Source organism: Poromitra crassiceps (genome assembly GCF_964638095.1).
Source record: "Poromitra crassiceps genome assembly, chromosome: 5".
Classification (NCBI taxonomy): domain Eukaryota; kingdom Metazoa; phylum Chordata; class Actinopteri; order Beryciformes; family Melamphaidae; genus Poromitra; species Poromitra crassiceps.
The window spans coordinates 66,436,882-66,464,430 of NC_139642.1; the positions used below are offsets into that span (position 1 = coordinate 66,436,882).

The 27,549-nt window shown below is 45.2% G+C and overlaps 1 protein-coding gene across 1 annotated transcript in view; it reads left to right on the forward strand.

Moving 5' to 3' along the window:
- Positions 1-2,980: 2,980 nt before the first annotated feature.
- The window catches only part of lrrc75a (leucine rich repeat containing 75A), a gene marked incomplete at its 5' end in the record, with an annotated part of 111,931 nt that continues 87,362 nt past the window's right edge, over positions 2,981-27,549 (forward strand). The window contains one exon of the mRNA XM_083637090.1: positions 2,981-3,235. Within this exon, the coding sequence (XP_083493216.1) occupies positions 2,981-3,235 (255 nt within the window). The remainder of the gene's footprint in view (positions 3,236-27,549) is intronic.

The following is a 27,549-nucleotide window of genomic DNA, read 5'->3' on the forward strand; positions in this document are numbered from 1 at the left end:
GCCCAGTGGGAAGAGGAGGATGAAAACGGCACAGGAGTTTGGAGATGCTCTCATGGCGTACCTAGGCAAAAGGAGTGACCGAACCACACTGGAATATGCAAAATTCCAAGAAAGTCTTGAAAGGCTAAGAAAAATGTGAGGTGCTACTTAAGACTGACAAGTTCAAGTTCTTTCCATGTCAATGTGACTGAATAAAAATGATTTAACTGTTTTGTATTTGGAATAAAAATAAAATCAAGTTTTCCAAATGAGTTTAGTCTTTTAGTATTAGCAGACTGTAAGAATGGTGAATGCATACAGAGGGCGGAACAGCCCAAAAAACGCTCTTTTTGTGTTCTTTTTTAATTTTAAAGAGGGATGGGGGATTATTTTCAAGATACAGAGTTACTTTGAGGTGTAGCAGTTCTTCTATTAATAGTGTTTATTAATTCTCAAATGGGTTTGAAAGCATTCATTCAACAGTACATAGTCAAACAGTAAGAATAGCTTATGCATACCAGGCGGAATGTGCAGAAAATGCCACTTTTTGGGTTATTTTTTTCATTTTCAAGGGGTGGGGGGTTATTTTCAAGATACAGAGTTACTTTTGGTGTCAAAGTTCTTGTATTGATAGTGTTAATCAAGTCCCAAATGGGTGTGTTGAAATTTTGAACTTGATGATTATCCCCCCCCCCTATCCCACAAATTCCAATATAATTTTGATTATAAGAAATATAGGCTATTTTTGGAGTGAGTCTTGCATTGCACCTCCATTCTAATTTTATAATAATAATACATAAGTTTTATAGGCCTATTTTCTGGGGAACTCAAAGACGCTTTACAATAGGCTACATAGAAACAGTAGCCTAGCCTACATAATACAGTAAACAAACTAAATAGCAAGAACAAATACAGATACATAACAAATACAAATAGATTGCAGAGATGGAATGGTGGTTAGAGGTAAAAGTCAGATATTGTAGGCTGTTTTGAAGAGGTGGGAATGTTCTACTTATCCAGCCGTTATCCAGTGTAATTCAACCCAATTAAAGGGAAATATCAAGCCCCCCATGTGCAGAATTCCATTAAAGAAAATGGTCAGTGTACTGTTTTGTAGCTTGTCGGCAGAGGTCGCTACTGTACCTGGCCAGCCCAGCAGACAGCAGCTACTAACATGACATACCAACTTGAATGACTTCTTACGATATTCTCCAACCCGGCCTGCATCCAATCCACAAAACGGCACTTCTTATTTCAATAGCCTACAGTTTCAACTGTTAGAATTGCTTTAAAATCGTCTTATAATACTTCCGCCAAAATATACTGTGGAGGCCCTCCACTGGAGGGCGGTAACGAGCAGCGTGAAGCTGACTTTTTTATTGGAATAAAGTGCTGCTTCGTGAATTATCTATACGCCGAATTTCCTGGAAGACTCCGTGGATTTGTAACAGGTCTCGCCTTCCGGCAGGTCTCGCCAATAAGCAAGGAAACATTAAATGGCGAGAATTGTGAATGGAGTTCGGCGTGACGTTCTCTCCGTACAAGCCGAGCGTCACGTATCGGGGCTGGGCATCGACAACAACAACAAACAAGTTCATTGTGTGTGTGTGTGTGTGTGTGTGTGTGTGTGTGTGTGTGTGTGTGTGTGTGTGTGTGTGTGTGTGTGTGTGTGTGTGTGTGTGTGCGTGTGCGTGTGCGTGTGCGTGTGCGTGCGTGCGTGCGTGCGTGCGTGCGTGCGCGTGCGTGCGTGCGTGTGTGTGTGTCCTACTGCTTCCCCAGAAATCTCTCCCCCCACCCCCAGTGTGACGACGAGGGAGGGAAGACTCGCATGCACCCGCTGCGCGCCGCCGATCAGTTAATCAGAGACTAGTGTGCAATACGACATCACTTCGAATGGTCCCAACAGGCAGGGGAGAGGGGTACGTCCTCTCTGAAAACACCTAAAGACTATTATTGTACTTGGATGCGGCTATTTCCTCCTCCAGCACGGCTCCCACTGGATGGAGGACCAACCTTGCGGAAGGAAGGACGCATGCAGGCCAGGTAACGCGTGACTTACAGCGGCCGAGGAAGGACAGTAGCTACAGGGCAGACCCACACACAGACACAGACAGTCAGCGGTGATAGACGTAAACATTGCCATGCCCTGCTGCCTAGTCATATATCAGCACCACCCCGCTCTGCAGCACCGGGATTAACGCTGCAGAGGGCTTGGTTTGAGGAGGGGACTGTTTGGAAGTTGTATCCGGGATGAGAGGCTGCTGACGGGCACAGCCTGGAGCATCCCCGCCTCCCTCCGTGCTGTGCGGCCATGCTGCAGGCAGCATCCTCCGACCTGTTCCCGACCTGAGCTGCACCTGGAGGAGGGGGGGGGGGGGGGGTTGCGGGGGTTCAACTGAGCAAGTTCCTTTACCACCAGAGAACAACAAAAAGTATTGTGGTGGTGGGAGACCCTCTTGCTCGTGAGTGTTTGTATTATTGTACTCTGTTGGAGCATTCACTCTGTGTAATAATGACATTAGAATGAACAGTGAGTCAACCACTTTATTGCTCAGCATGTGCTCCACACCTGGGCCCGAACCTGACCAGGCTTCAGAAAGATGTGATCAACTGCAGCCTTTTTTAAATTAACTAGGCCAGTGATTCTCCAACCTTTTCACATCAATGACTGCTTTTTTAGTCCACATTAGGGCGATGGACTGGCCCCCAATTGAAGAGATTTTGTCTCTCAAACCCAAATATGAGAATATTTTTATTGTTTGATATTATTTTCTCTAGAATTCAATTCTAGAATAGAGAGATAACAGTGAAACTATGATCAAAATAGGAGCTAATGCTTCTGCATTGTCTAATTCTGTGAACGTCTTGTAAACAAAATAGGCCTGAAGTTTGACAATTGATCAATTTGGTGGGCACCCCCTGGAACACCCTCAAGCACCCCTGGTGGTCCCCCGGACCCCACTTTGAAAACCACCGAACTAGCCCTCCTTAACGCTGAACCATGGGTGCCAAGCAGACCAAAGGGCAGGACCCCGGGGGGGGCAGCCCTCAGCACAGCTGGAAGCGGACACCCACGCGGGAGCGGGGCGGGGACATCTTGGCCTCACTCATGCTGAAGTCGGGGGAGCGGCCGGGCCGCGGCGGGGCGCCCCCTCCGCCCTACCAGCGCCGCATCGCCATGATCCAGGACATGATGCTGATGGCCAAGCAGGGCAAGCAGGACGAGGCCACCGACATGCTCAGGACCCTCCGACAGGTAGCTGCTGTGTGTGTGTGTGTGTGTGTGTGTGTGTTAGGGTTGTGCAATGTCACCCAAATAGCCATCGTGATGGTTCCACAGTGAAACATCACGATGGACGATGGACTACTACAGCACAGAGCCAGGCGACTCAAACAGTAGGCTGTAAATACTGCGACGCCGTTCTCAAAATTCAACTCCAGGGGCAATTTACAATTCCCAGACGAGCATCGCTGAACGTCACGTTACGTTCCATTATCGCTGGATGGATGCTGATTGTGGACGCTGTCACTCATAAAAGTTATAGCTAAATATTAATACTAGGCGATTGGAGCAGGCATCGTGCGTGCAGAGACAATAACACAGAAGCCTTGCTTTATGGTGGAAAAGAAGCGTGGTGGACAGAGAGGGATTTCATCAAGTTCATTGAACCAGGCGATCACGTCCCCCTTTGTTGAAATGACTGTATAGACCAAATCACCGTGACGTCACCATGTAAACAAATTTACTTCCGGGTACCACTTGGGGAAGGCGGCAGGTTTAAATGTGCGTGTTGTCAAATAAATGCTGTCAAACCCTCTCGTTGTTTTCGGCGGACTACTTTCAATTTAAATGGTTAAACGGTTGGTAAACATGCTTGTCCGACGTATCTAGCCTTTCTTCTGTGTTTGTTTTATGTAGTGTTAGCTAGCTAATAACGTTTGTTTGTCTGTCAAACTCGCTGTTTTTTTGCAGACTCGTTAACGTTACAGACAGAGCTACTGACGCCACGTTAATTTAATTTAGCTTCAAGTATACTCTGGTCTGGTCCAACAGGTAAATTAGCTAGTCTGGTCTCCACTAACGTTAGTCAAAGTGTTGTTATGAATGATATTAAACAACAACACAACACGGACGAACCATTTTTGTATTCTTTGTCTGTTTTTGTCTTCAACACGTCAGTTTGTACCGTCCACCGCCATTATAATGTGTGGACCCAGGGGTAACCGGAAGTAAATGTAAACATCCCCACTGATTTGGTCTATTAACGGCAGGCGGCTGTTCAAAGGAGGTGAGCCTTATTGTTTTTAGGCTAATTATAGTTTTATTATTATTTTCATTTGTGATTCATGCCATGAATGTCACATAAATAATATGCAGCTATTGTATGACTGTGAGGTTAAATAGAACTTGAACTGAGAGAAAGACGAGACGTGATGATTTTGGTAAAAAATGGTAAATGGACTGCATTTATATAGCGCTTTTATCCAAAGTGCCTACATTCACCCACTCACACACCGAGGGCGGCCAGCTGCCACGCAGGGTGCTCATCGGGAGCAATTTGGGGTTCAGTGTCTTGCCCAAGGACACTTCGACATGCAGACTGGAGGAGCCAGGGATCGAACCACCAACCTTCCGATTAGTGGACGACCTGCTCTACCTCCTGAGCCACAGCTGCCCCACAGGGGGGTGGGGGGTGGGGCGTTGGGGGAGAGAAACAATGTTAACAATTAACCGATTAACTGATTGTTAAGGTGCGCAACTACGCAACGGTTAAGGAAAATGCATGAAATCCCCATCCCTAACCAGCAATATTGAAATGCACCAAACAAATAACGTTAACGTTACAGATCCTGACCAACAACATGTGTGTGTGTTGAATTTAACTAGCTGGCAGAAAACGGGCAGAATTACTGGTGGCTAACGTTAGTATTCGGGCAGAATTACTGGTGGCTAATGTTAGTATTGGTGTGGGCTCAGTTTTGAACCTAACATTACGTTGAGGAGAGATAGAAACACAGCAGCAGCAGTAGTATGTAGTATACTGTACCTAGTTAGTTAGTTTAGTTTATTTCGATCAGAAAGAAAATATTCACAGAATAAAAAACAGAAAACAAAAGAGGATACATAAGGCTGACCGAAAGGGTTTAGGGCTGAAGCTAACTAGCTTGTTAAATGCCCTTACCCTTATACCTTTACGTCATATGTAAACAGTACATATGCATACACATACACATGGATACATACATGCATTAATTTACACACACATATAGCACATGCTCCTACTTATACATACATGCCCATACACACATAGGCTACCTACCACCTATACATATAATTACACATACACAGCTAATACCAAACATACTACAAGAAATACAAGTGTCCCATAAGTCCTAATTATGTATCATCACGTCTATACTTCTCCAGAATAATGTTTCTATACTTTTTTTGAATTGCGCAAGATTTTTACTTTCTTTGATCTCGTCAGATAATTTATTCCACAGCTTCACACCACAGACAGATACGTCTGTCTGTATGTATCTACTAGTATGTAGTACAGTATGTAATGGAGCAACTTCATGGAAACAGGTGGGTTGAATTCACAGTTGAAGACTTATAACAGGTCTTTACACCTTCAGGCAAAACTGAAGCAATTTCATTTGGTTCCAAATTCAAAATGAGAAGCTCCCCCGTTCTTAACGTCACAGCTCAGGGGTCAGTTATAATGTCCAAACCTACTGTTAAATACCTGGGCTGTAAACTAGATAGTGTCTAAACCTACTGTTAAATACCCAGGGCTGTAAACTAGATAGTGTCGCTGAGGCCATGGCAGGCAGTCCATGTCTTAGAAAATGTTCACAAAAAATGAAGTTCTTAGCCAGGAAAACAAGGTTTCTGGATGTCCCCACATTGAGTAGTCTGGCTGTGGCTCTGCTCCAAAGTAACGTTGACTATGCCTGTACAAGCTGACACAGCAGTATTTCCAAACACCTAAGCAACAGACTTCAAACTGCTCAGAACAAACTCATCAGAGTTGTGTTGAAACTTGCTCCACACACTCACCTTGATGTTCAACATTTTAAATCTATTGGCTGGCTCACGGTGGAGAACAGAGTGGCCATGCTGAAGCTTAGTCTGCTACATGGCATCTACTGGGACACAGCACCCAACTACTTCAGAGGCTACTTCACGTGAGTCTGTGACTCTCATAACCACAGGACCAGGGCCAGCGACCACAATGTCAACACGCTTAGATTTAGGACATTAATGGTGAAAAGCATGTTGTTGTGCTATGGAACAGCATAACTAACCCTAACCCTAACCCTATGGAACAGCCTACCAGCATCAATCAAAACAATCAGCTCAAAAATGCAATTTAAGGGCACAGCCAGAAAATGGCTGATGGCCAACCAGAGTAGGCCAGAGTAAAGTAAGGGCCTTTTGACATTGTAGTTTCTTGTGTCATCGCCGGTGTACATATTCTGTATTTGTAGTGTTTTATAATTTTATACCTTATTATGCTGCATTTGATGTTTTGTGTTGCTGTATTGTCTTGTCTAGAGTTGCGCGATCTTGACCTCAGTCAGATCGTCCAATCGCCACCCTTTCACATCGCCAATGCACGATGTCATCGCAACCATGGTCGGACAGTGTGCGTGTCAGGCGACGCTGATGGCAACTTGCAGAGAGATGTGTGGTGCAGCAGTGAGTGTGTGTTGTTAGGACTATTTGTCAGTGAATGGAGGCTGCTGCTGTATATTTGGACATGTTTCTTGTGTGTGTGTGTGTGTGTGTGTGTGTGTGTGTGTGTGTGTGTGTGAGCCAGCTGAGCCTCGTTAGTAAGTCTGATTGCAACACTGTTTACATCTCAGTCCGTCTCTTTTCTTTTTTCACTCTCGTTCTCCACTGCCACAGGAGTAACGTTGGCAGGTTGAAATTGAATGAGTGACAGGTCGTAGCACCGATGAGACAGCAGTTCGAAAAATGGGCTGCGCCTCCCATGTCGTCTGCAGGGTCATCTGATCACAAAGTCGTTACTGATTGGAGAGGACTGAAGCCATCACTGGCATATGACTGGCCACGTGAACGGTTCCCTCCCATAACCAGCCCTCTGAGCGAAAGTGTCCCAGGCCCAGAGAGGGGCCGCATGCAGCATGCAGTAACGTAGTGTATCAGCGTAAGAACTCTCATGGCTCTGCTGTTGAGACTACATATATATCAACGTTATAGAGTCTGCTGTTGAAGTAGCACAGTGGCCAGTGTAGGCTGTCGAGGTGGATGGAGGGCGTAAACCAGTGATACTCAACTTGCGGCCCGGGGGCCAGATGCAGCCCACGACAGGGTGCAGAGTGGCCCCCCGAGCATTCTCTAATTCACAATGAAAACTAATGTGAAATAAAGTTTGACTGAGCTCCAGCTACATTGTCAAATACCGCCGTCTGCTCGCTACCCAGCCACTTAACCAACTATCCTGAGTGCACAAAATTGTCAGACTAAACTCCGGCTGACACCCCCAAAATCCTACAATCCCCAACAGAAAAATATATATGAATCTGTGTTTATTAAGTGGCCCCTGACCTCCTGTCATTTTACAAAAGTGGCCCTCGGGCAAAGCAAGTTGAGTATCCCTGGAGGGCCGTGCTCAATCCCCAGGGTTTCCAAGTGGGAGGAGCTCCAAACAGTTTCAGGGGAGGTTCAGTGAATGGAAGTGGGAGGAGCTCCAAACAGTTTCGGAGGGCTCCAAACAGTTTCAGGGGAGGTTCAGTGAATGGAAGTGGGAGGAGCTCCAAACAGTTTCGGAGGGCTCCAAACAGTTTCAGGGGAGGTTCAGTGAATGGAAGTGGGGGGGGGGGGGGGGGGACACAATAGGCTCTTTCACACACAGATCGCGGCAAAAAAGCAGTTTAGGAGTCCCGCAAAGCCCGCAGCCTCGCCACAGAAATTGCTTTCACACAGAGCCAAGCACCACGGCCACATTCCCGTGCTGCTTTTTTACTTTCACTCTGCACTTTCTTGCTACATGAGGTGATTTCCCCTGTAATTTTTTTATGAATGAGCTGACCATTCGCACCTTTTCCGGCTTGCTGCGACGACGCTTTCAAATGGAGGCGGGTTGCCAGGTAACCCGGCGCTGTTACTACCTACCGTGGTGGGACAAAAGGCGTAAAACAATTATCCACCAACGCGCGTTCACGACTTTCACATCGGAGGCGCGAATCCTACTTTCCATGCATTTTTCGGCTTTCAAGGCCGGTGTGAAGCCTATTAGTTATCAAAAGGAGATCACATAGAATAGCCTAAATGTGTGAGTTGGTTAAAGAGAGAGTTCAGTAGTTTGGGGGGATTTTACTATTTTCCCCACTTTCCCCAGTCAGAAATAGTGCCTTCAGACACACCTTTTCATGTATTTGGTGTATTCTGAACTCTGCCAAATAATCATATCAGGCTATACTCATATCATATCAGGCTAAACTATAAACTGATAATCATATCAGGCTATCTTGCCTCAATTGTTGATTGTTTATGGGATCAAATAACTAATCATGATCCCATAGGCTTCCAGGAATTGACTCAGGGGGGCGCCTTTTTCCAGCCTTTGTCTAGGGGGAGGCCCACAGTCTCAGACTTTAAAACCCCCTGTCCTAACCAAAACCATAACCCTACCCTTCATTAAGTTGTTTTACTTGCCTAAACATAACCAAAGTTGTTAAAGTTGTTTTATTTGCGTTTAATGTTGGAAAAGCAGTGTGGTTTTCAAATTAACAGTGGCTTTGTTTCTTCTTCTTATTTTTTCAAATATACGTTGAGATTGTAGCTTTGCAGAATCGTAAAATGTCTCGTTTTAGAAACGTAAAAGACGTTTGGTTTAAAATGGAAGTTGAGATTGTAGAAACATACAATGCTGATATTTTATTGTGCCGTTAGGGTTGTCTTGTTTTCCTCCTTGGTCACACTGGCTCTCCATCTGTCCTACAGGCCTTTCCTCCTTGGTCACACTGGCTCTCCCTCTGTCCTACAGGCCTTTCCTCCTTGGTCACACTGGCTCTCCCTCTGTCCTACAGGCCTTTCCTCCTTGGTCACCTTGCCACTGGCTCTCCCTCTGTCCTACAGGCCTTTCCTCCTTGGTCACACTGGCTCTCCCTCTGTCCTACAGGCCTTTCCTCCTTGGTCACCTTGCCACTGGCTCTCCCACTGTCCTTACAGGCCTTTCCTCCTTGGTCAAGATTCAAGATTCAAGATTTTTATTGTCACTCCATGGTACAAGTATCACGTGTGAAATTCTTGTGCTGTGAACTCCGTTTACAACATAGTACAAATATAACAGGGCATTTGAGTGCAAAAACAACAAGAGACACAACAAGCAATAAGGCCAGTATAGTGATAAGACAAGTCAGAGACAGTGGCATATTCACTGCACATAGGTGCACATGTCGTGTGCATACTTTAAACGTGCTTAAGGGAAAAGTCTGGAGCAGCTCGGATCAATTGATGCCTTTTATTTAAGGTGCATAATATCAGACAACGTTTTGACGTACATACGTCTTCATCAGGTCTAACAGAGTAACAGGCAAGGCGAGCATTTAACAGGTAAGAAAAAGGGGCAGAGCTTGCAATTAGCCAATGGCTTTGTCCTGCCTATTATTCAAATAGCCTCAAACAGAGCCTTTGCAATCAGCAATTATACAGTGAGCATAGTGAGGAGGCAAAAATAAAAGCCTGGAGTAAAATTAAAATGTACAGTGCATTATAGGAGGGGAGAAGGGGTTAAGAGGAGGGGGGGGGGGGGCTATAAAAACAGAATACAACAATATCAAAACTATATTGTTGTATTCTGTTTTTATAGCCTCCCCCCCCCTCCTCTTAACCCCTTCCCCCCACCTATAATGCACTGTACATTTTTATCTTATATTAGGCCTGTTTGGGCTCTTTACTAATAAACTGCTGTACCTTGTTTTTATAGCCTATTTCCCCTCCCCTCCTATAATGCACTGTACATTTTAATTTTACTCCAGGCTTTTATTTTTGCCTCCTCACTATGCTCACTGTATAATTGCTGATTGCAAAGGCTCTGTTTGAGGCTATTTGAATAATAGGCAGGACCAGTCCAAGCCATTGGCTAATTGCAAGCTCTGCCCTTTTTTCTTACCTGTTAAATGCTCTCCTTGCCTGTTACTCTGTTAGACCTGATGAAGACGTATGTACGTCGAAACGTTGTCTGATATTATGCACCTTAAATAAAAGGCATCAATTGATCCGAGCTGCTCCAGACTTTTCCCTTAAGTATTTATGCGTCCCTCCTGTGATGCACCGGACCTGCCAGTTCCTACAGCTGAAGCGCAGTTGGATCCTTCATTTTTAACACATTGACTGCCAGACGTTTTTTTTTGCTGTAGGTAGCTTCTGCCAAGCCGTTTTTTGAGGATTATGGCTCATTTTATAAGAGCCGAGGATTCGTTTCAGCTTGGAGTTTGTGAACATACAATATCTCAAAAGTACTAATAGAATGTGTACTTTCTCTGTCTAAAAGAGTTAGTTTGTAGAGTTAGTAGTTATGTAAGCATTAGCAGTTGAATACAGCATGGTTTTAGCGTGAAAAAGAATATTCAGAGATAAACGGCTTTTTGTGAAATTGGATGGAACTGTCACTTTAACCATTCATTTTTGGCTCTCTCTCTCTCTCCCTCCCCCTCTCGCTCTCTCTCTCTCTCTCCCTCCCTCTCGCTCTCCCTCCCTCTCTCTCTCTCTCTCTCTCTCTCTCTCTCTCTCTCTCCCTCCCTCTCGAGTTGCTTCAACTCCGCCCTCCGTGGGCGGACAAGCTTGTCACCAGTCAGTGCTTTGCTGCTCTCCTGTGCCTGCATGTCTGGGCCGCTGTTTGAGGAAGTCGGGATGGACTCGCTCGTTTGGAGTTTTGGTTGAGAGAAGCTTTTGCGATTCTGGTCATATTTATGCTGCGTGTTTCAAAGTGTGTTCCTCCACCTGTAATCTATCACCCGATCATAGTAGATCGGCTGAATCTATTATGTAAATTTGCAATCCCGCATCGCCAGCAATCAGCGCGAAAAGGAGAATGGCTGGGCTGAGAATGGCTTGACAAGTTAAAAAAATGCTTTCCTTTCTCTAGCCAGGAGAGCACTGTTGCCACTTAGTGGGTCGGTGGAATGGGTTGTAAACGTTCGGTGGCTCCAATAATTATATAAGAGATGTAAAAGGCTTAGATGCACAACCCACCGTCAAAAAAAAAAAATCGATGCCAAAAACGTGTAAACACGTTGTTGGCAGGGAACAGCTGGATTCTGAAAACGTGTTCATACGTTGTTGGCAGTGAATGTGTTAAACGTGCTTAAACATTTTAAATTCGGCGTATTTGACATACAGGTGCCAATAGCATATTCCTTATTAAACATACAATTAAACTCGTCGTTTTAAATTCGGCGTATTTGACATACAGGTGCAAATAGCATATTCCTTATTAACACATTCACTGCCAGCCGTTTTTCAATACTGTAGTTAGCTTCTGCCAGAGGTTTTTTTTGAGGATTCTGGCTCATTTTACAAGAGCAGAGGATTCTTTTCTGCTTGGACTTTGTGAACACAAAGTTCACAAAAGTACTAATAGAATGTGTGCTTTCTCTGTCTAAAAGAGTTAGTTTGTAGAGTTAGTAGTTATGTAGATATTAGCCGTTGAGTACAGCATGGTTTCAGAGATTTTCAGAGAGTTTTGAGATAAATGGATTTTTAGAACCACCTCACGTGCCTGTGATTATGGGTGCCCTTGGGCAAGTCTGTATACTGTATTTTGTGTGTGTGTGTGTGTGTGTGTGTCTCCAAACTCCTCCCTCCGTAGGTGTGTCTCTGGTGGCTTTGCAGTGTTTTGTCACAGGCGAGTTTCTGTTGCCTCACAGATCCCCAAAAAAGAGAGGGGAATCGCAGGAGCGGGGAAGAGGAGAGGAGAGGCGAGGGGGGGGGGGGGGGGTTAGACATGGGAGAGAAATTCCTTTGCGATCCCCTTCTTCCAATCTTGAGGCGTACTCCGCTCTCGGTGTGCTGCTGCTGCTGCTGCTGCTCGTCTGTGCTGCTGCTGCTGGCGGCGCGGCCGCTCTTGGGCGAGTCTGGATTACTGTAAAACGGGCTCGTTCGTTTCTTGGGGTGTCGGTTGAGAGCTTTGATGAAGCTTTTGCGATTCTGGTCTTATTTATGCTCAAAGGTACTCGAGTGTGTGTGTGTGCGCGCGCGCGCGCGTGTGTGTGTGTGTGTGTGTGTGTGTGTGTGTGTGTGTGAAATCGAAAGCGTTTTCGCCAAGCCATTTCCTTGAGAATGGCTTCCTCCCGCGGCTGTTTTTGCTCGGCTTTCTCTCTGTCTGGAGAGCACTGTCGCCACTTAGTTGGTCGGTAAAATAGATTATACACATTCAATACCTCCAATATTGGTATAGGAGACGTAAAAGGGTTTGATCGATGTCCCACCGTCAAAAAAAAAAAAAAAAATTTTAAGCCGAGATATCTCGTCATTGGCAGTGAACCGTTGGATTCTGTAAGCCGAGATATCTCGTCAATGGCAGTGAACGTGTTAAACATACAATTAAACATTAGACATACGTAATGGTAGCAGCTACAGTACGGTACAGTACGGCTACTTCACTATTTGTGTATGTTAAGGAGTCTCGTGGCCTGCGGGAAGAAACTGTTCCTCAAGCGATTTGTGTGTGCTTTTGGAACCCTGTATCTTCTCCCTGAGGGTAGCAGGGAGAACAGGCTGTTGTGGGGATGGTTTGTGTCTTTGATGATCTTCAGGGACCTCCTGAGGCACCGCTGTTTATACAGTTCATGCAGTTCTGGCAACTCACATCCTGTTACGCACTGGGCCGCGCGTCTCACTCTCCGTAGCGCCCTGCGGTCCATGGTGGTACAGTTCCCGTACCAGGTGGTGAAGCAGCCAGTCAGCAGGCTTTCAATGGTGCCTCTGTAGAAGTCCGTAAGGATTTCTGGCCTTAGCCCAAATTTCTTCAGGCGCCTGAGTCCGTGTAGTCGCTGTTGGGCCTTTTTGACAACAGTGGCGATGTGGCCGGCCCAAGTCAGGTCCTGGTGGATGTTGACTCCCAGGTACTTGAAGCTGTCCACCCTTTCCACCACTGTGCCGTTGATGGTGATTGGGGGGTGTGTGCCCCCCCCCCCCCCCCCCCCCTCCTGTAGTCTACAATGATCTCCTTGGTCTTGGAGACGTTCAGAGAGAGGTGGTTGTCCTGGCACCATTGTTCCAGGGCCCCCACCTCCTCTCTGTAGGCCGTCTCGTCGCCCCCCGAGATCAGCCCCACGACTGCTGTGTCGTCTGCAAACTTCACGATGGTGTTCGAAGTTTGAGTCGCCACGCAGTCGTGGGTGTAGAGGTCGTACCAGAAGGGACTGGAGACGCACCCCTGGGGTCACCTTGCCACTGGCTCTCCCTCTGTCCTACAGGCCTTTCCTCCTTGGTCACCTTGCCACTGGCTCTCCCTCTGTCCTTAACAGGCCTTTCTGTAGGCTCTTTCACACCGGCCTTGAAAGCCGAAAAATGCACGGAAAATAGGATTAGCGCCTCCGATGTGAAAGTCGTGAACGCGCTTTGGTGGACAATTGTTTTACGCCTTTTGTCCCGCGACGGGAGGTAGTAACAGCGCCGGGTTACCTGGCAACCCGCCTCCACTTGAAAGGTTGTCGCAGCGAGCCGGAAAAGGTGGGAATGGTCAGCTCATTCATAAAAAAATTACAGGGGAAATCACCTCATGTAGCACGAAAGTGCAGGAGTGAAAGTAAAAAAAGTAGCCTATACAATCATGACTGCAGGGACGCCAGGAGGAATGCTCCGTGCGGTTAGGCTTTATGCTCAAACGATGTTGACATTAGTAGGTAGGCTACAATTAACGGATATAATAATAAGCTTCAGAGGGCTATAGCTGTCTGTGGCGAGTTGGTCTGAGGTTATTCCCTCTCGAAATCAGCTCTGTGCATTCCCTTACAAAAACTACTACGTAACGTTAAGTAGTCATGTGCATTTATAGCCTATACTATTCCCCCGACGAACGTTATGCAGACTGCAGCTGTTTGATATGCGGGCGGTCGTGTATCATTCCAATTTTAGTAGGACACCATATCGATCTGCCCGCCCACCATGCGAGTGCACTATCCTCCCTGCTCAGCGGACTAGGAGGGAAGTCTTGTTGAATGAATTCGTTCATCATACAGTAGCCTAGGCTACACTAACCTATGAAAATATACATTTGGGCTAGGAGGAGCAGGAAATCCCTCCGCTCGCCTTTCAATCCGTGAGCAGGGGATTTCACCTGAAAGTACACAGCAGCACGGTAATGTGGCCGTGCTGCTTGGCTCTGTGTGAAAGCAATTTCTGTGGCGAGGCGGCTGGCTTTACGGGACTCCTAAACGGCAATTTTTGCGCGATCTGTGTGTGAAAGAGCCTTGTGTGACGGCAATATTTATCCACCAGTTGATGTCAGCAGTTATGCTGGAATAGAAGACAAACCTGACTGGCTGACTGACTGGCTGACTGACTGACTGACTGACTGACTGGCTGACTGACTGACTGACTGGCTGACTGGCTGACTGACTGGCTGACTGACTGGCTGACTGACTGGCTGACTGGACCTGTTGGCTCTGCTTGGTTCTGCTGTACTGGTACAGTCTCAGAATCAGAATCAGAATCAGAAAGACTTTAAAGTCCCTGGAAACCAAAATCCACAAAAACCTTCTAACTATTAAATTTAGGGTCTTATGTGAGTAATTATGTGCCTCAGAAAGTAGGTGACATTAGTTTCAACAAAAAAAAAAAAAAAAAACTTTTCTACAAGGTCTGGATTTCCATTGAAGAGAGCGGTGCGCGCGGTGCTAAAATGAATGATCTTATGACGTCATAAGATTTTTTGTCCGTTCTTATAAAAACCTTCTTGCCCCCACAGCGCTCGCTCAGTGTCTGTCTGTCTCCCTCCCGCTCTGTAGAAATACGTGTGTGCGTGCACGTGCGTGTGTGCGTGTGTGCATGCGTGTGTGTGCGTGCGTGTGTGCGTGCGTGTGTGTGTGCACGTGCGTGTGTGCGTGTGTGTGTGCGTGCACGTGCGTGTGTGCGTGCACGTGCGTGTGTGCGTGTGCGTGTAAGCCCTGGGCGCCCTTCACTGTGGTGGAGTGAGTCATGGGGGGCTGTAGAAAAGAATATTTTGGTGCTGCTGTTTCACAGTTGCCTTCACGGCACCAGTGTTGAGCCAATTGGCAATTTGCTGTGGTTCTTCTATTGCTGGGCACTTCTTTGGTACCATGCTGTAGGACAGTGGTTCTTAAAGTGGGGTCTGGGGATCCCCAGGGGTCCTTGAGGGGGTTCCAGGGTGTCCCTAGCAAAAAAGGGGAATAATTTATTTTCACTATAATTCCTTCCATAAGTAACATAATGACAAAAGTTTCATATATTTTTTCTAATAAAATATGTAAAAGCACACAAACAAACAAAAATCAGATATCAAATAGGAGTCTGTGGTCTAATTTGTGTCAGTTTAGGTGTCCTTGATCCAGAAAAATTTGAGAACCACTGCTGTAGGAGGACTGGATTCTGTGTTTATAAGACTTATTGTAGTCAGTTCCAGCATTATTCACATACTGAATATTTTGAAATCTCATAGGATGCCATAATAATAATAATAATAATAATAATAATAATAATAATAATAATAATAGGTATTTAAGATAATTACTAAGATTAATAATTAAAAAAATATAAAATAAATAAAATATAAGATTAATAAGATATTTTATTTGAATAGCATTTTTTTTCATTTATTTCTTTTACAAATATTGACTGTTTTTACAGTATGCGAAATAGCAAAAAGTGCAAAGTGGCACTCAATGGTAAGAGGTCATTCATGACTAGGGCTGCAAAAATATATTGCGATTGTACTGACAGATATTGCGATTGTGATATTCGATACGATTCTAGTGGGAATGGTCATTTTTCTATTTAATTTTCACACAAAAAAAGTCATGTGATTTTTACTGGGGTCTAAACCAAACAAGCATGTTCTCTTACGTCTGGAGAATAGGATTTGTGGGTCGGGGCATCTCTGTAGCACCACAATGCTTCATTTAATAATATTATAATAATAATATTAATGTGTTCTGACACATTGTACCTTTATCAAATCATTTCAGGCTCCTGCAATTTGGATATTGCACTTTGCCATTTTGCGATTTCACTTGCGATTCGATTAATTGTGCAGATACTCATGACACAAAATCTGCAGCTCACTCATTATACATCATCTATTTATGTATTTGGTTTACTTTGAGACTTTTATTGGGGAAAAAATAAATCACAAACAAGCTCTCTCTCTCTCTCATTATTCCCCCTCTCCTTGTCTCTCTCTCTCTCTTCTGTGCCCTCCCTCCTGATCTCTCTCCATTTTCCAAGTCCTATCTTCTCCATCTGTAATCAGTCTCGCTGCTGACAGACGCACCATGCCTCCATGCATGCCAGCCCTCTGTAACACTTCAGATAGTGGGAAGAGTATTTTCTCATCAGCGGCGACTTGGAAGCAGAGAGGTCACTAGAGGCTGGAGGATGAGTTGAAGAGGGTGAGGCGCTAACAGGTTGTCACGGTCAAAAGGGCTCATGGAGACAGAATGAGAGGACATATCCATCAGTCACATTTGAGTTGACGTCATATCTCTGAAGGCTTTGTGCTCGGGTAGAGCAGCGCATGATGAACAGATCGCACAATGATGTGGAGCAAGAGAACTGATTATTTATAATTATGGTGATAAAGAGAAGGGAGAGAAAGACGAGAAGAGAGGGCGAGGAGCACTGACAGAGACGTACTGTAGTCAGAATGAAAACGAGGAAAGAGGTGGAGAAAAGTCAGCAGAGAGTGATTACAGGAAGACTGAACATTTCATAGCTAGACTGGATATACCTATATCGGCAATGTGAATTGCCGATATAGGCAACTGAATTATGACTTAATTAGTTGACCGCTATGCTGCATACTTACACCAAGTCAAATTCCTTGTATGTAATCTGATTACTTGCTGTGGCAATAGAAGTTAATCTGAATCTGAATATCTGAAATGACAATTGTGGATAGGAAGAATGTCATTTTTGAATATCTCAAATGTTCTTTTTGACTCAGAAGAATGATGTTATAGATATCCTGAATTAAAATTCTGACTAGTCACAACATTATCACGACTAGTCAAAATGACGTTGTTGAAATCTGTAATATGTCAATTCCGGATAGTCAAACTTAGCTAATAAATGATAAAACAGCTGTTAGACCATAGACATGAGACGATAGGACTTGGAAAAAGGAGAGCGATTCAGGAGAGAGCTAGAGAGTCATGATAGAGAGAGAGAGAGAGAGCTTGTTTTTGAAAAGTAGGAGAGATGTTGTCTGCTGAGAGGGTTCTCCCGCCCGTTGCCCAGAAACCATGGCGATGGCCGGAGATGTGGGACTAAATAGACATTGATGAATCAAGCCAGAGCTCTGTTAGGAGCTAATGTGGAGGCCAGCCTCTTTGTCATCGCCCTTCAATTAACTTCAAACCAACAGCTAGTTTCTCTTCACTCTCTCTGTGTTGTCTAGACCAGTGGTTTTCAACCTTTTTACATCAAGTACCACCTGAGAAATTAGTTGGCTCTCCAAGTACCACCATATGACGACGTTAAAATACAGGCTATTCAGCTGCACAGTTTACGCAGGAGGCACATTTATTCCTAATAACATTATTTATTGTTATACAACAGGTAGTTCCGGCCGAGCAATTTGATTGGACAAGAGGGATCCTACGAGTGCCTATATTTCACGATAATGCACTGGCGCTTCACTGTGTGTAGATCACTCCGCTTCACAGCTGCCCTAATCAACAAAACGCTTCACAGCTGTAGAGTAGACAGTAGTAAAGTAGACAGCCTGCAGTTAATTAGGCTGATTAGGCTACATTTTCAGCAAAGCAGAAAGCTGAGGGGACTATTTTTGTTGGCGGAGGAATAAATACAGAAATCATCTATTTTTTCAGCTTTTTGTCATTTTTTTAATCAGCTTTGTTTAATAGAACTGTTGTATAAAAGCAATATCACACTCGAGGTCGTGCATTGTTGTCTAATATTGGCACTGCTGTGATTATCTACGGCACTCGGCCTGCGGCCTCGTGCCTGCGACCGAATCACAGCAGTGCCAATATTAGCCAACAATGCACTCCCTCTCATGTGATATTGCTTAATTAACTTTTGTCAGCCACAGCCACAATGTACAAAGGGGTAGCACTAGAACTAGCAAACTCTTCCACACAATTCTCATAGTAAATGAGAACATAACCGTATCATTCTCACACAGTAAGTGAGAAAATTGAGAACTTTATTTCAGCAAATGTACTTCAAACACTCTCTCACTCACACACACACACACACACACACACACACACACACACACACACACACACACACACACACACACACACACACACACACACACACAGCAAACAATTGTACTTCAAACATTCAAACACACACATACAGAGCATGTTGATGTCCATTGACAACTCACATAAGCCTAATGTGAAGGTTGTCCTGTCTCTGTGAATTTTGATTGATTGATTGATTCCAGCCTGCTTCTGTATTTGGTTTTGATGGCAGCAAGTGAACAGAAGCCTTTCTTGCACAGATATGTGTTCGCAAAAGGAAGGAGAAAGTGCGCAGCTTTGTCAGACAGGGCAGGGTATTCTCTGTGTTGTTTTATCCAAAAGTCCAACAACTTTCTGAAATCAGGCTTCAGTGTTTCGTCACAAGACAACCAACTCTATTAAACTCTCCTGCTCAGCCCGCACTGTTGCCTGGGCTTTTCTTCCGTCCCACCGCAGCTGAATCCAAACCTAATGTAACTGGAGTTGTATTTGCGCACTGTTTTGCGTCGTTTGTTTGTGGATTCCCCACTTGCGCTGCTGACGGAGCCACTAGCAGCACATGTGACACTCGGTTCAGCGCTGCTAACGCTATTAGCGTTATCACTGGAAGGCATGTGGCTGCAAACCGCTCTTGCGCTTCTGGCTTGTGCTTGTTTCACTGACCTGTCCTCCTCGTTCACTTGTTGAACGTCATTGCTGCGGGACTCCTCCACACGTCTCTTTCCAGTTCGTTTTCAGCCAATTTTGCAACATGCCTGCTTTCTTGTAATCAATAGCTTCATGCTTGTAACGTTAGTGTACAGGTAGTAGTGTCCGTCAGAAACGTCAGATTTTTTATTTATTTTGTTGCTATTAGGGATGTTTTGGGATCAATTGTCGAAAATCGATAATTGATCGTTAACACATTGAGTGCCACAGCGCTTCAGTAAAATTGTCTGCAGCCTGTGCCAGATTCACTTCCATTCAGTTGAAAACAGCTATAGAATTTTTTCTATTATGGCTATATTGACGGGGCTGGACTTTAATGAAACATTGAACACTCCTGCTTCTTCCAAAGAAGAAATTTTGTTTCTAGACAGTTCCATTATGAAATGACAGCCTCAAGGGTTTTCTGTCGTTTTTTTTTACTTTCCAAGATATAGTCACTTTTATGAATACCTTTTGCACTCTAATTTCGAGCACATTCACTGACTCTGGCTGATAATTGATCGTTAATTTTCACCGATTATCGATTATGGAAATTTTTCAAAATGAACATCCCTAGTTGCTATATCTAAAAACAACAATGTGGAAGTTATTCTAAACCCCATTTAAATTCTCAAGCTTATTTTCATTAATAGTAGCCTTTTGATTATTATTATTTAATTATATTTTGATAGTATTACTGTAGGCTACATGTTTTAAAGTTGGGTTTATTTCACATAAAAAAACATTGAGATTCCAGGGATCCCTCCAAGTACCGCCAGCAGGGGGCGCAAGTACCCTCAGTGGTACGCGTACCACAGGTTGAGAATGACTGGTCTAGACAGCATCAAACCTACAGCTAGCCTCTCTTCACTCCCTCTGTGTTGTCTATAGATAGCATCAAACCTACAGCTAGCTTCTCTTCACTCCCTCTGTGTGTAGTAGTGAGGGCGCCAGGAGAGAGAGGCGACCAGCTGTAGAGCTCTGTGAACTTCGTAAAGAGTAATTTCGTTTTGTTTATCATTTCGTTGCTTCTATTCGCTTTGTAAATATCTAGTGTATATATCAGTGTCTTTTATACAGTGTACATAGTAGCGTATGTGCACTTTTTGGCAAAAGAAAGAGCGCAGCAGCGTGGAATACTGTTGGATTACCGCTGGACCACTGTTCTCACTGCGCCCCCCCCCCCCCCCAAATGGACAAGGCCAGCAACATGGAGGACAACGCCAGAGCCAGCAATATCACGGTGCGCAGATACAACAGGGACGCGCTAATAAACATCAGAAATGCGCGAAATCACCCCAACCAAGACTGGTCGGCTCCTGACCTCTCTGAATTTCCTGAACTTAAACGGCAACAGAGAGGAAGGCGAGGGGTCTGCTTGCCCGCCTGAGGAGACGAGTGAATAAACCACCACTGCCCAGCATTCTTCTGGCTAATGTACAGTCACTGGAGAATAAAATGTGTGAACTAAGAGCACGGGCACAATTCCAAACGGACATAGCGAGCTGTAACGTCCTGTGTTTGACTGAAACCTGGCTTTCACCCGAAACAGCGGATCATGCTATCACAATACCTGGGTTCACCATCCACAGAGGAGACCGGGACGCGGAGCGAGGGGCGGCGGCGTTTGTCTGATGGTAAATAAGAACTTGTGTGCGAATATCACTAACATCGGGACGCACTGCACAGCGGACTTGGAATACGTAATGCTTCAATGTGTACCTTATTACAGCCCGAGGGAATTCACATCAGTCACCCTCGCTGCAGTGTACATCCCCCCTCAGGCTAACGCCACAAACGCACTCAGAGAGCTGCACCGCGCGATCAGCGCACAGGAGGTTAAACAGCCAGAAACAGCCCTAATAGTAGCAGGCGACTTCAACAGGGTAAACCTAAGGAAGAGAATGCCCACACTCTACCAGCACATCAATTTTTACACACGGGGAAAATACAAACTGGATCAATGTTACTCAAACATCCGCCATTGTTACAAGGCTACACCCCACCCCCCCTTCGGCAAATCGGACCATGCCTCCATCCTGCTTGTTCCCAGGTATCATCAAAAACTCAAGCAACACCCCCCGGCCTTCCGAACCGCCCACTGCTGATCAGACCAATCAGAGGACATCCTGAGGGACTGCTTTGATCAAGTGGCATGGGAGGAGTTCAAGGCTGCAGGGGACCTGGATGAATATGCAGAAACGGTAGCAGGCTTCATAAAAAAATGCACCGAGGACATAGTCCCAACAAAAATAATCAAAATAATGCCAAATCAGAAACCCTGGATCAACAGTGATGTTCGGGCTGCCCTTCACGCCAGGACCACCGCCTTCAACTCTGGAACACCAGAAGAACACAAGCAGACAAGATATGCCCTCCAAGCCACTATAAAAAAAAGCACGGAGAGAATATGGTAAGCAGCTGGAGTCCAAACTGGACTAACCCCAGACATCTGTGGAGAGGACTCCATGCTGCCACCGACTTCAAGGGGGAGAAACAGCAATCCCCCAACACATCACCCTCCCTGCCGGACGAACTCAACGCGTTCTACACTAGGTTTGACCCCTCTGCCAGGGCGCCCACCCCCCAACCCACCACCCCTCCTCCTCTCCTCCCCCTCACCCCCCATCACCCCACAACCCCTCCTCCTCTCCTCCCCCTCCCCACCAACTCTCCCCCCCACCTCCCCTCCTCCTCTCCTCCCCATCACCCTACAACACCATAGTACCCTCCAGGCTGGTAAGCAAGCTCAAGGATCTGGGACTATACACAGCAATGTGTGACTGGATCCTGGAATTTCAGACAGACCGCCACCAGGTGGTGAGAGTGGGCAACCTCACCTCCTCCCCACTGACCATCAGCATAGGAGCGCCCCAGGGGTGCGTCTCCAGCCCCTCCTGGTACGACCTCTACACCCAAGACTGCTTTCAGATGGTCACTGTTGCTGTTACATTATATTCTTACACACAGTTTATCTGAAGACTATTTGTTATGGGTTCTGTTCCGTCTGTTTTGTTTTTTTCTTTGCTTGTGCACACCCAATTGCTAACGGTACTGAACCGATGTCTGAAAAAGAAACAATTAAAACAAATATATATAGTAAGGTGTGGACTAGGCTTGCCGCGGTATTCGGGGTTACCGGTGTTACCCGGTGGTGAGACATACACCGATTACATAACGTGCCCACCGGTAACACCTTTTGTTTTTATGGAGGAAGAATTGAAAGGAAAACTCCGCAGTTTCAGCGTGCGCCGGTGTAAATTACAAGCGCTCCCTCTGGGCTGCAGTGTGGCTCCGCTGTTCTGGTTAGACCACCAACTAACGTTAGTTAACGCTATGCATCTGCACACAAATGATGCCCTCCTCATACACATGTAGATAAGACCCTTAGCTAAGCCTGCATGTCTGTGACAAACTATAGCTGGCTAAACAGAGCTGTGCTGCAGTGTTGAGATTTTGTTTGGTTTGTAAAGGCAGAAGAAGAGCTGGAGTTATGCTGTAGCTAGTCTCATCATGGAGCAAGCACCTGCGCTCCCCCTGTACTTTGCTAACTTAGCATCAATGCTAGCGGGACTTACCCAGCTATCGTCATTGCCGCGTGATTTCTAACCCCACATAGGATAAGCAATAACCACGCCCTGTGGCGCCGGGATTGGCCAGGAGCATTGAAGCTTGGGACTAAAGCACCTGGGGTTTTTCATCTTTTAAAATAAAGATGTTTAAAAAACTATTGCTTGTTTCATTTTCAGTGCTGTACCTTTTCTCTGGGTAAGAATTGAGCTTGAAATTAACGATATGATACATTATATTATATGAGCTATGAACGTGAACACAACATGTTATATTATTCCATGTTTTTGTAGATTGTGTACATTGTGTAGATTACAATTATTATACTTATTATTATTATTACTATGCTAAGGAAGGTAGGTGACCATAATTCATTTCAATGTCCGCTCTCAATGTGCGCACTCGAAATCACTGTCCGTTCTCAAGAGCTATTCAGTTGGTTCATGAAATCGCTGGGCTGCGTGCCCTCCAGTGCTGCTCCTGGCCAGGGCGTGGTTATTGCTTATCCTATGTGGGGTTAGAAATCACGCGTCATTGCCTGCTTACTGCTGCTTGCTGGTAGTGTTAATCCCATGTCAGAAAAAGTCTCCAGATTTGTCGCTAACGTTAGCCTCTTCTGAAAAGTTGTCTCGAGTTGGATGCAGCCAAGTATTGTGAGGCAGCCAGTGTTGTGACTGTGAGCGTCCAAGCTAACACAGCTGCGGAGAGGAGCTGACTGACTGGACCATGAGAATTATTATTAACTCATTGAGTGCCAGCCACTTTTGGAGAACGGACGCTCCCAGTGCCAGAGTTTCAGAGCGTTTTCAGTGATTTCTCGAGGCCCACAGAATATTGTGTGATATTACTATGTAAACACCGAACACGCAGAAAGAACGATGAGACTCTCTTCTATCATCTGCAAAAAAGTTTATTGATACCATTTTCCGTTCTTTAGTTATGAGCCGGAGAAGATAGGTTGTTTTGAGCAAAAAGACACGTTTCAATTTAGAATCTGAGATATTCAGCCTTTTGAGAAAGGAAGCATTTCAAGCACATCATTGACTCTGAAGCTAATATTTTCTAATGTGACACCTCAAAAATAATTTCCTTCAATAAAAGAGTGAAAACAAAGGAATTTTGTTTGGCCAAATAATATTTTTTAGCTGCAACCAGCAGCGCTGGCCCCTGCGTGCGCAGACCCTACACCTTCTTGCTGGTCTTGATTTACTGCTGGTGGGCATCAGATAGCCTATTCTAGCTCTAGTCTCTGTGCATCAGCCTGCTGCTGCCTGGGTCTGTGTCAATGGTTGTATGCTGTAGTGCCCTGCGTGCCCCACCCCCCTCCTCCTCCTCCTCCGAGTGGAGTCCGAGTGGGAGTGTCTCTCTGGGGCTCTGCTGCGAGTGCGTTTGCTCTGCACTGAAAAGTCCGCTGCACCCCAGTTTTTCACAGCCTGACGCCCGCTCCCAGCTGAGAATAATGTAACTTTTCAGAAAGAGGCTGGTGTCGGCAACTAAATCATATGGAGGGGCTATCGCAGCGGACACGGATGGGGCTCAATTGTGGCAGCAGATGACTGCTGTTCACAGGCACAGCTAACGTTATGCTTCACGCATATCGATGCGATTTCCGTTTCCCCATTACTTCTTCTCTCTTTTTTCCTCGCCTTTCTCTAATCTGGAGAGCACTGTCGCAACCTAATGGGTCCCTAAAATAGCTTTTACACATTCAACAGCCACCATACTTTCACAGGAGATGGATCTGGCTTTGATGCACGTCCCACCGTCAAAAAACGCAATTGACGAACATACTCGTCCTTGGCACTCTACGTTACTAAACCAATTGACGAACATACTCGTCCATGGCACTCAATGAGTTAATTGTTTAATATTCTTTTAATATTTTATATTATATTATATATATTTATACAATGTAACCGGTAACACCGGTGTTGTCACATGTTTATTACCCGGTGTGAAAATTACCACACCGTGGCAACCCTAGTGTGGACCAGTGATGTAATTTGTGCATGAATGACATCACTCACTGGTCCACAGTGGTCCACACCTTTAACTCAAGTCAACTCTCAATAACTGTCAAACTAAATGAATGCCTGCAAAACTGTTGACAGTTTTCGGATATGTGTGTGAGATTATATGCAAAATAAATAGGTATTGTTTTTTCGCCGGAGTGTCCCTTTAAGCAGACAGGTACAATACACCCATGTGTCTGTGTGAGAGGATCACCAGAAGGCCACGGACCGCAGGACGCATCTGTTGATACACAAATCATGACTGCTCTCTTCTCTGATCTGCCGATACAGCGAAGAATACATCTGCTTAATGCAGCCCAGTGTTTCTGTGACTGTCACTGTCATTCAGTTCAAGATGGCGTCATTACCTCCCCGCCTACACACAACAATGCAGTGAGTCATACCTTCTCTCTCTCTCTCTCTCTCTCACTCTCTTCTCAGAATCCGGCTTCCCCTGTTGCCAGTTAACAGGCCATCCACTGTCTGCACAGACAAACACAAACACAAACAAACATCCATCCTCTTACATACAGATTATAATGTGTGTATATTATGTACTCACGACACTCACAACACATGCCCATTACATACAGATACATACAGATTATAATGTGTGTATATTATGTACTCACGACACTCACAACACATGCACGCACACGCACCTTGCCCCTCCCAACATGCTTTCCCCTAATCCTGGGCAAGGCTATGCCGATGATGTACAGTTAGCATCTCGGGAGGAGAGTGTTATTAACACATTGAGTGCCAGCCATTTTTTCAATCCTGTAGGTAAGTTGTGCCAGTTTTTTTTTTGAGGATTCTGGCTCATTTTACAAGAGCCGAGGATTATTTTCTGTTAAGAATTCGTGAACACCAATCATCTAAAAATAACTAATAGAATGTGTGCTTTCTCTGTCTAAAAGAGTTAGTTTGCAGAGTTAGTAGTTATGTAGATATTAGCCGTTGAGTACAGCATGGTTTCAGAGATTTTCAGAGAGTTTGGAGATAAATGGATTTTTAGAACCACCTCACGTGCCTGTGATTATGGGTGCCCTTGTCTCCCACTCTGTGTGCTCTCTCTCTCTCTCTCTCTCTCTCTCTCTCTCCTCTCTCTCTCTCTCTCTCCTCTCTCTCTCTCTCTCTCTCTCTCTCTCTCTAGAGAGAGAGTGTGTGTGTGTCTCCAAACTCCTCCCTCCGTCTGTGCTGCGGAGTGCTCTGCTACTGGGAGTTTGAGCAGCGAGTTTGAGCAGCCTCTCTCCCTGGCAGCGAGTGTGGATAGGTCTCACTGTCTCTTGGGTTTGAGAGCCCCGATGAAGCCCCGTGCGACTCTAGGCTTTATGCTGCTCACCCAGTCCATTTCTGGAACCCCCCACCGCAGCAGCGCGAAAGCGTCCCCGCCTACAGTATGAGAATGAGGCTCGTTCGTTTCTGACTGTAAAATCGCCAAGCCATTTCCGCGGGAGGCGGCTGCTTTTGGTTGACTTTATCTCTGTCGGGAGAGGACCGTCGCCACCTAGCTGGTCGGTAAAATAGATTATACACATTCAATACTTCCAATATAAAATAGATTATACACATTCAATACTTCCAATATCTCCATAGGAGACGCGGGGGGCATTGATCCACGTAGCACCGTCAAAAAAACGCCCAGCTATTTCCTTGAAAATTAGAATGCTTTCTCCAGCACGGAAAGCCACAGCCACGGGTCCCGTGGCTGTGGCTTTCTCTCTGTCTCTGTCTGGAGAGAACTGTCGCCACTTAGTGGTCGGTAAAATAGATTATACACATTCTCTTCCTCCAATAGTGATATAGAAGACGTAAAAGGGGTTGATTGATGTCCCACCGTCAAAAAAAAAAAATGTTTATGTAAGACGAGATAGCTTGTCTATGGCACTTAACCGTTGGATTATGTAAGACGAGATATCTCGGCTATGGCACTCAACGTGTTAAAAACATGCTCTCTAGAACAGACTCATTTCTAGACTGGTCCGGTCTAAAGGTTAAAAACTCTAAATGCGCTGTTCTCTACCAGAGACGAAGTGGGGGAAATCGCTGGTACAAATCTAAATCTGACAAAAGCCCAGAGTTTACCATCAACTCTAATCCTATCCGTGTGTACGATCTGCACCAAACATACACCTACCTGGGTCACAAGTTCAACATAACCGGTGAATGGAAAGAACAAGTTGATATTTTAACCACCGAGTTTATTGATAGGCTGGACCTGATTGATGCTTCACCACTTCCACTGTTGATGAAGCTGGAGGCTATTAGACAGGTTGCTCTGTCTAGAATTCAACATCTCTTCTCCAATGTCCATCTCATGTGCAAAACAATGAGTGAACTGAATGATAAAATAGTTTGCTTGGTGAGGAAGTGGTTTGGATTAAACACTCATACCACCCGTGACATTATTTTCCAGTCTAAACAGGAGGGTGGGTCTGGTGTCCCAAATATGTAAGGGTTAATGCACGACGAGGTGTCCATTATCACTTTTTAAGGGACGACGTGGAGGCGTGAACCGTCCGAGGCGAAGCCGAGGATGGTTGCATCCGCGAAGTCCTTTAAAAAGTGATAATGGACACCTCGAAGTGCATTAACCCGCTTATACCATGGTCACTTGCCAAAGAAACAAAACAAGACCATTCATTTATATTTCCATGCATACATTTCATAACCTTGAATATGAGTTGAGAACCAGCGAGACAAAATAGTCCCCTCGAGATTAGGCTATCATTGGATAAAATGGCTGCTTAGTTTCTACACCTGGCACAGTTCTAGAATCAAGCTAACTAATAATTTGGCCAATTGTAGCCTATGTAACAACATACAAAATAAAACGGCAATGTCTAAGAATGCAACGCCATGTAAC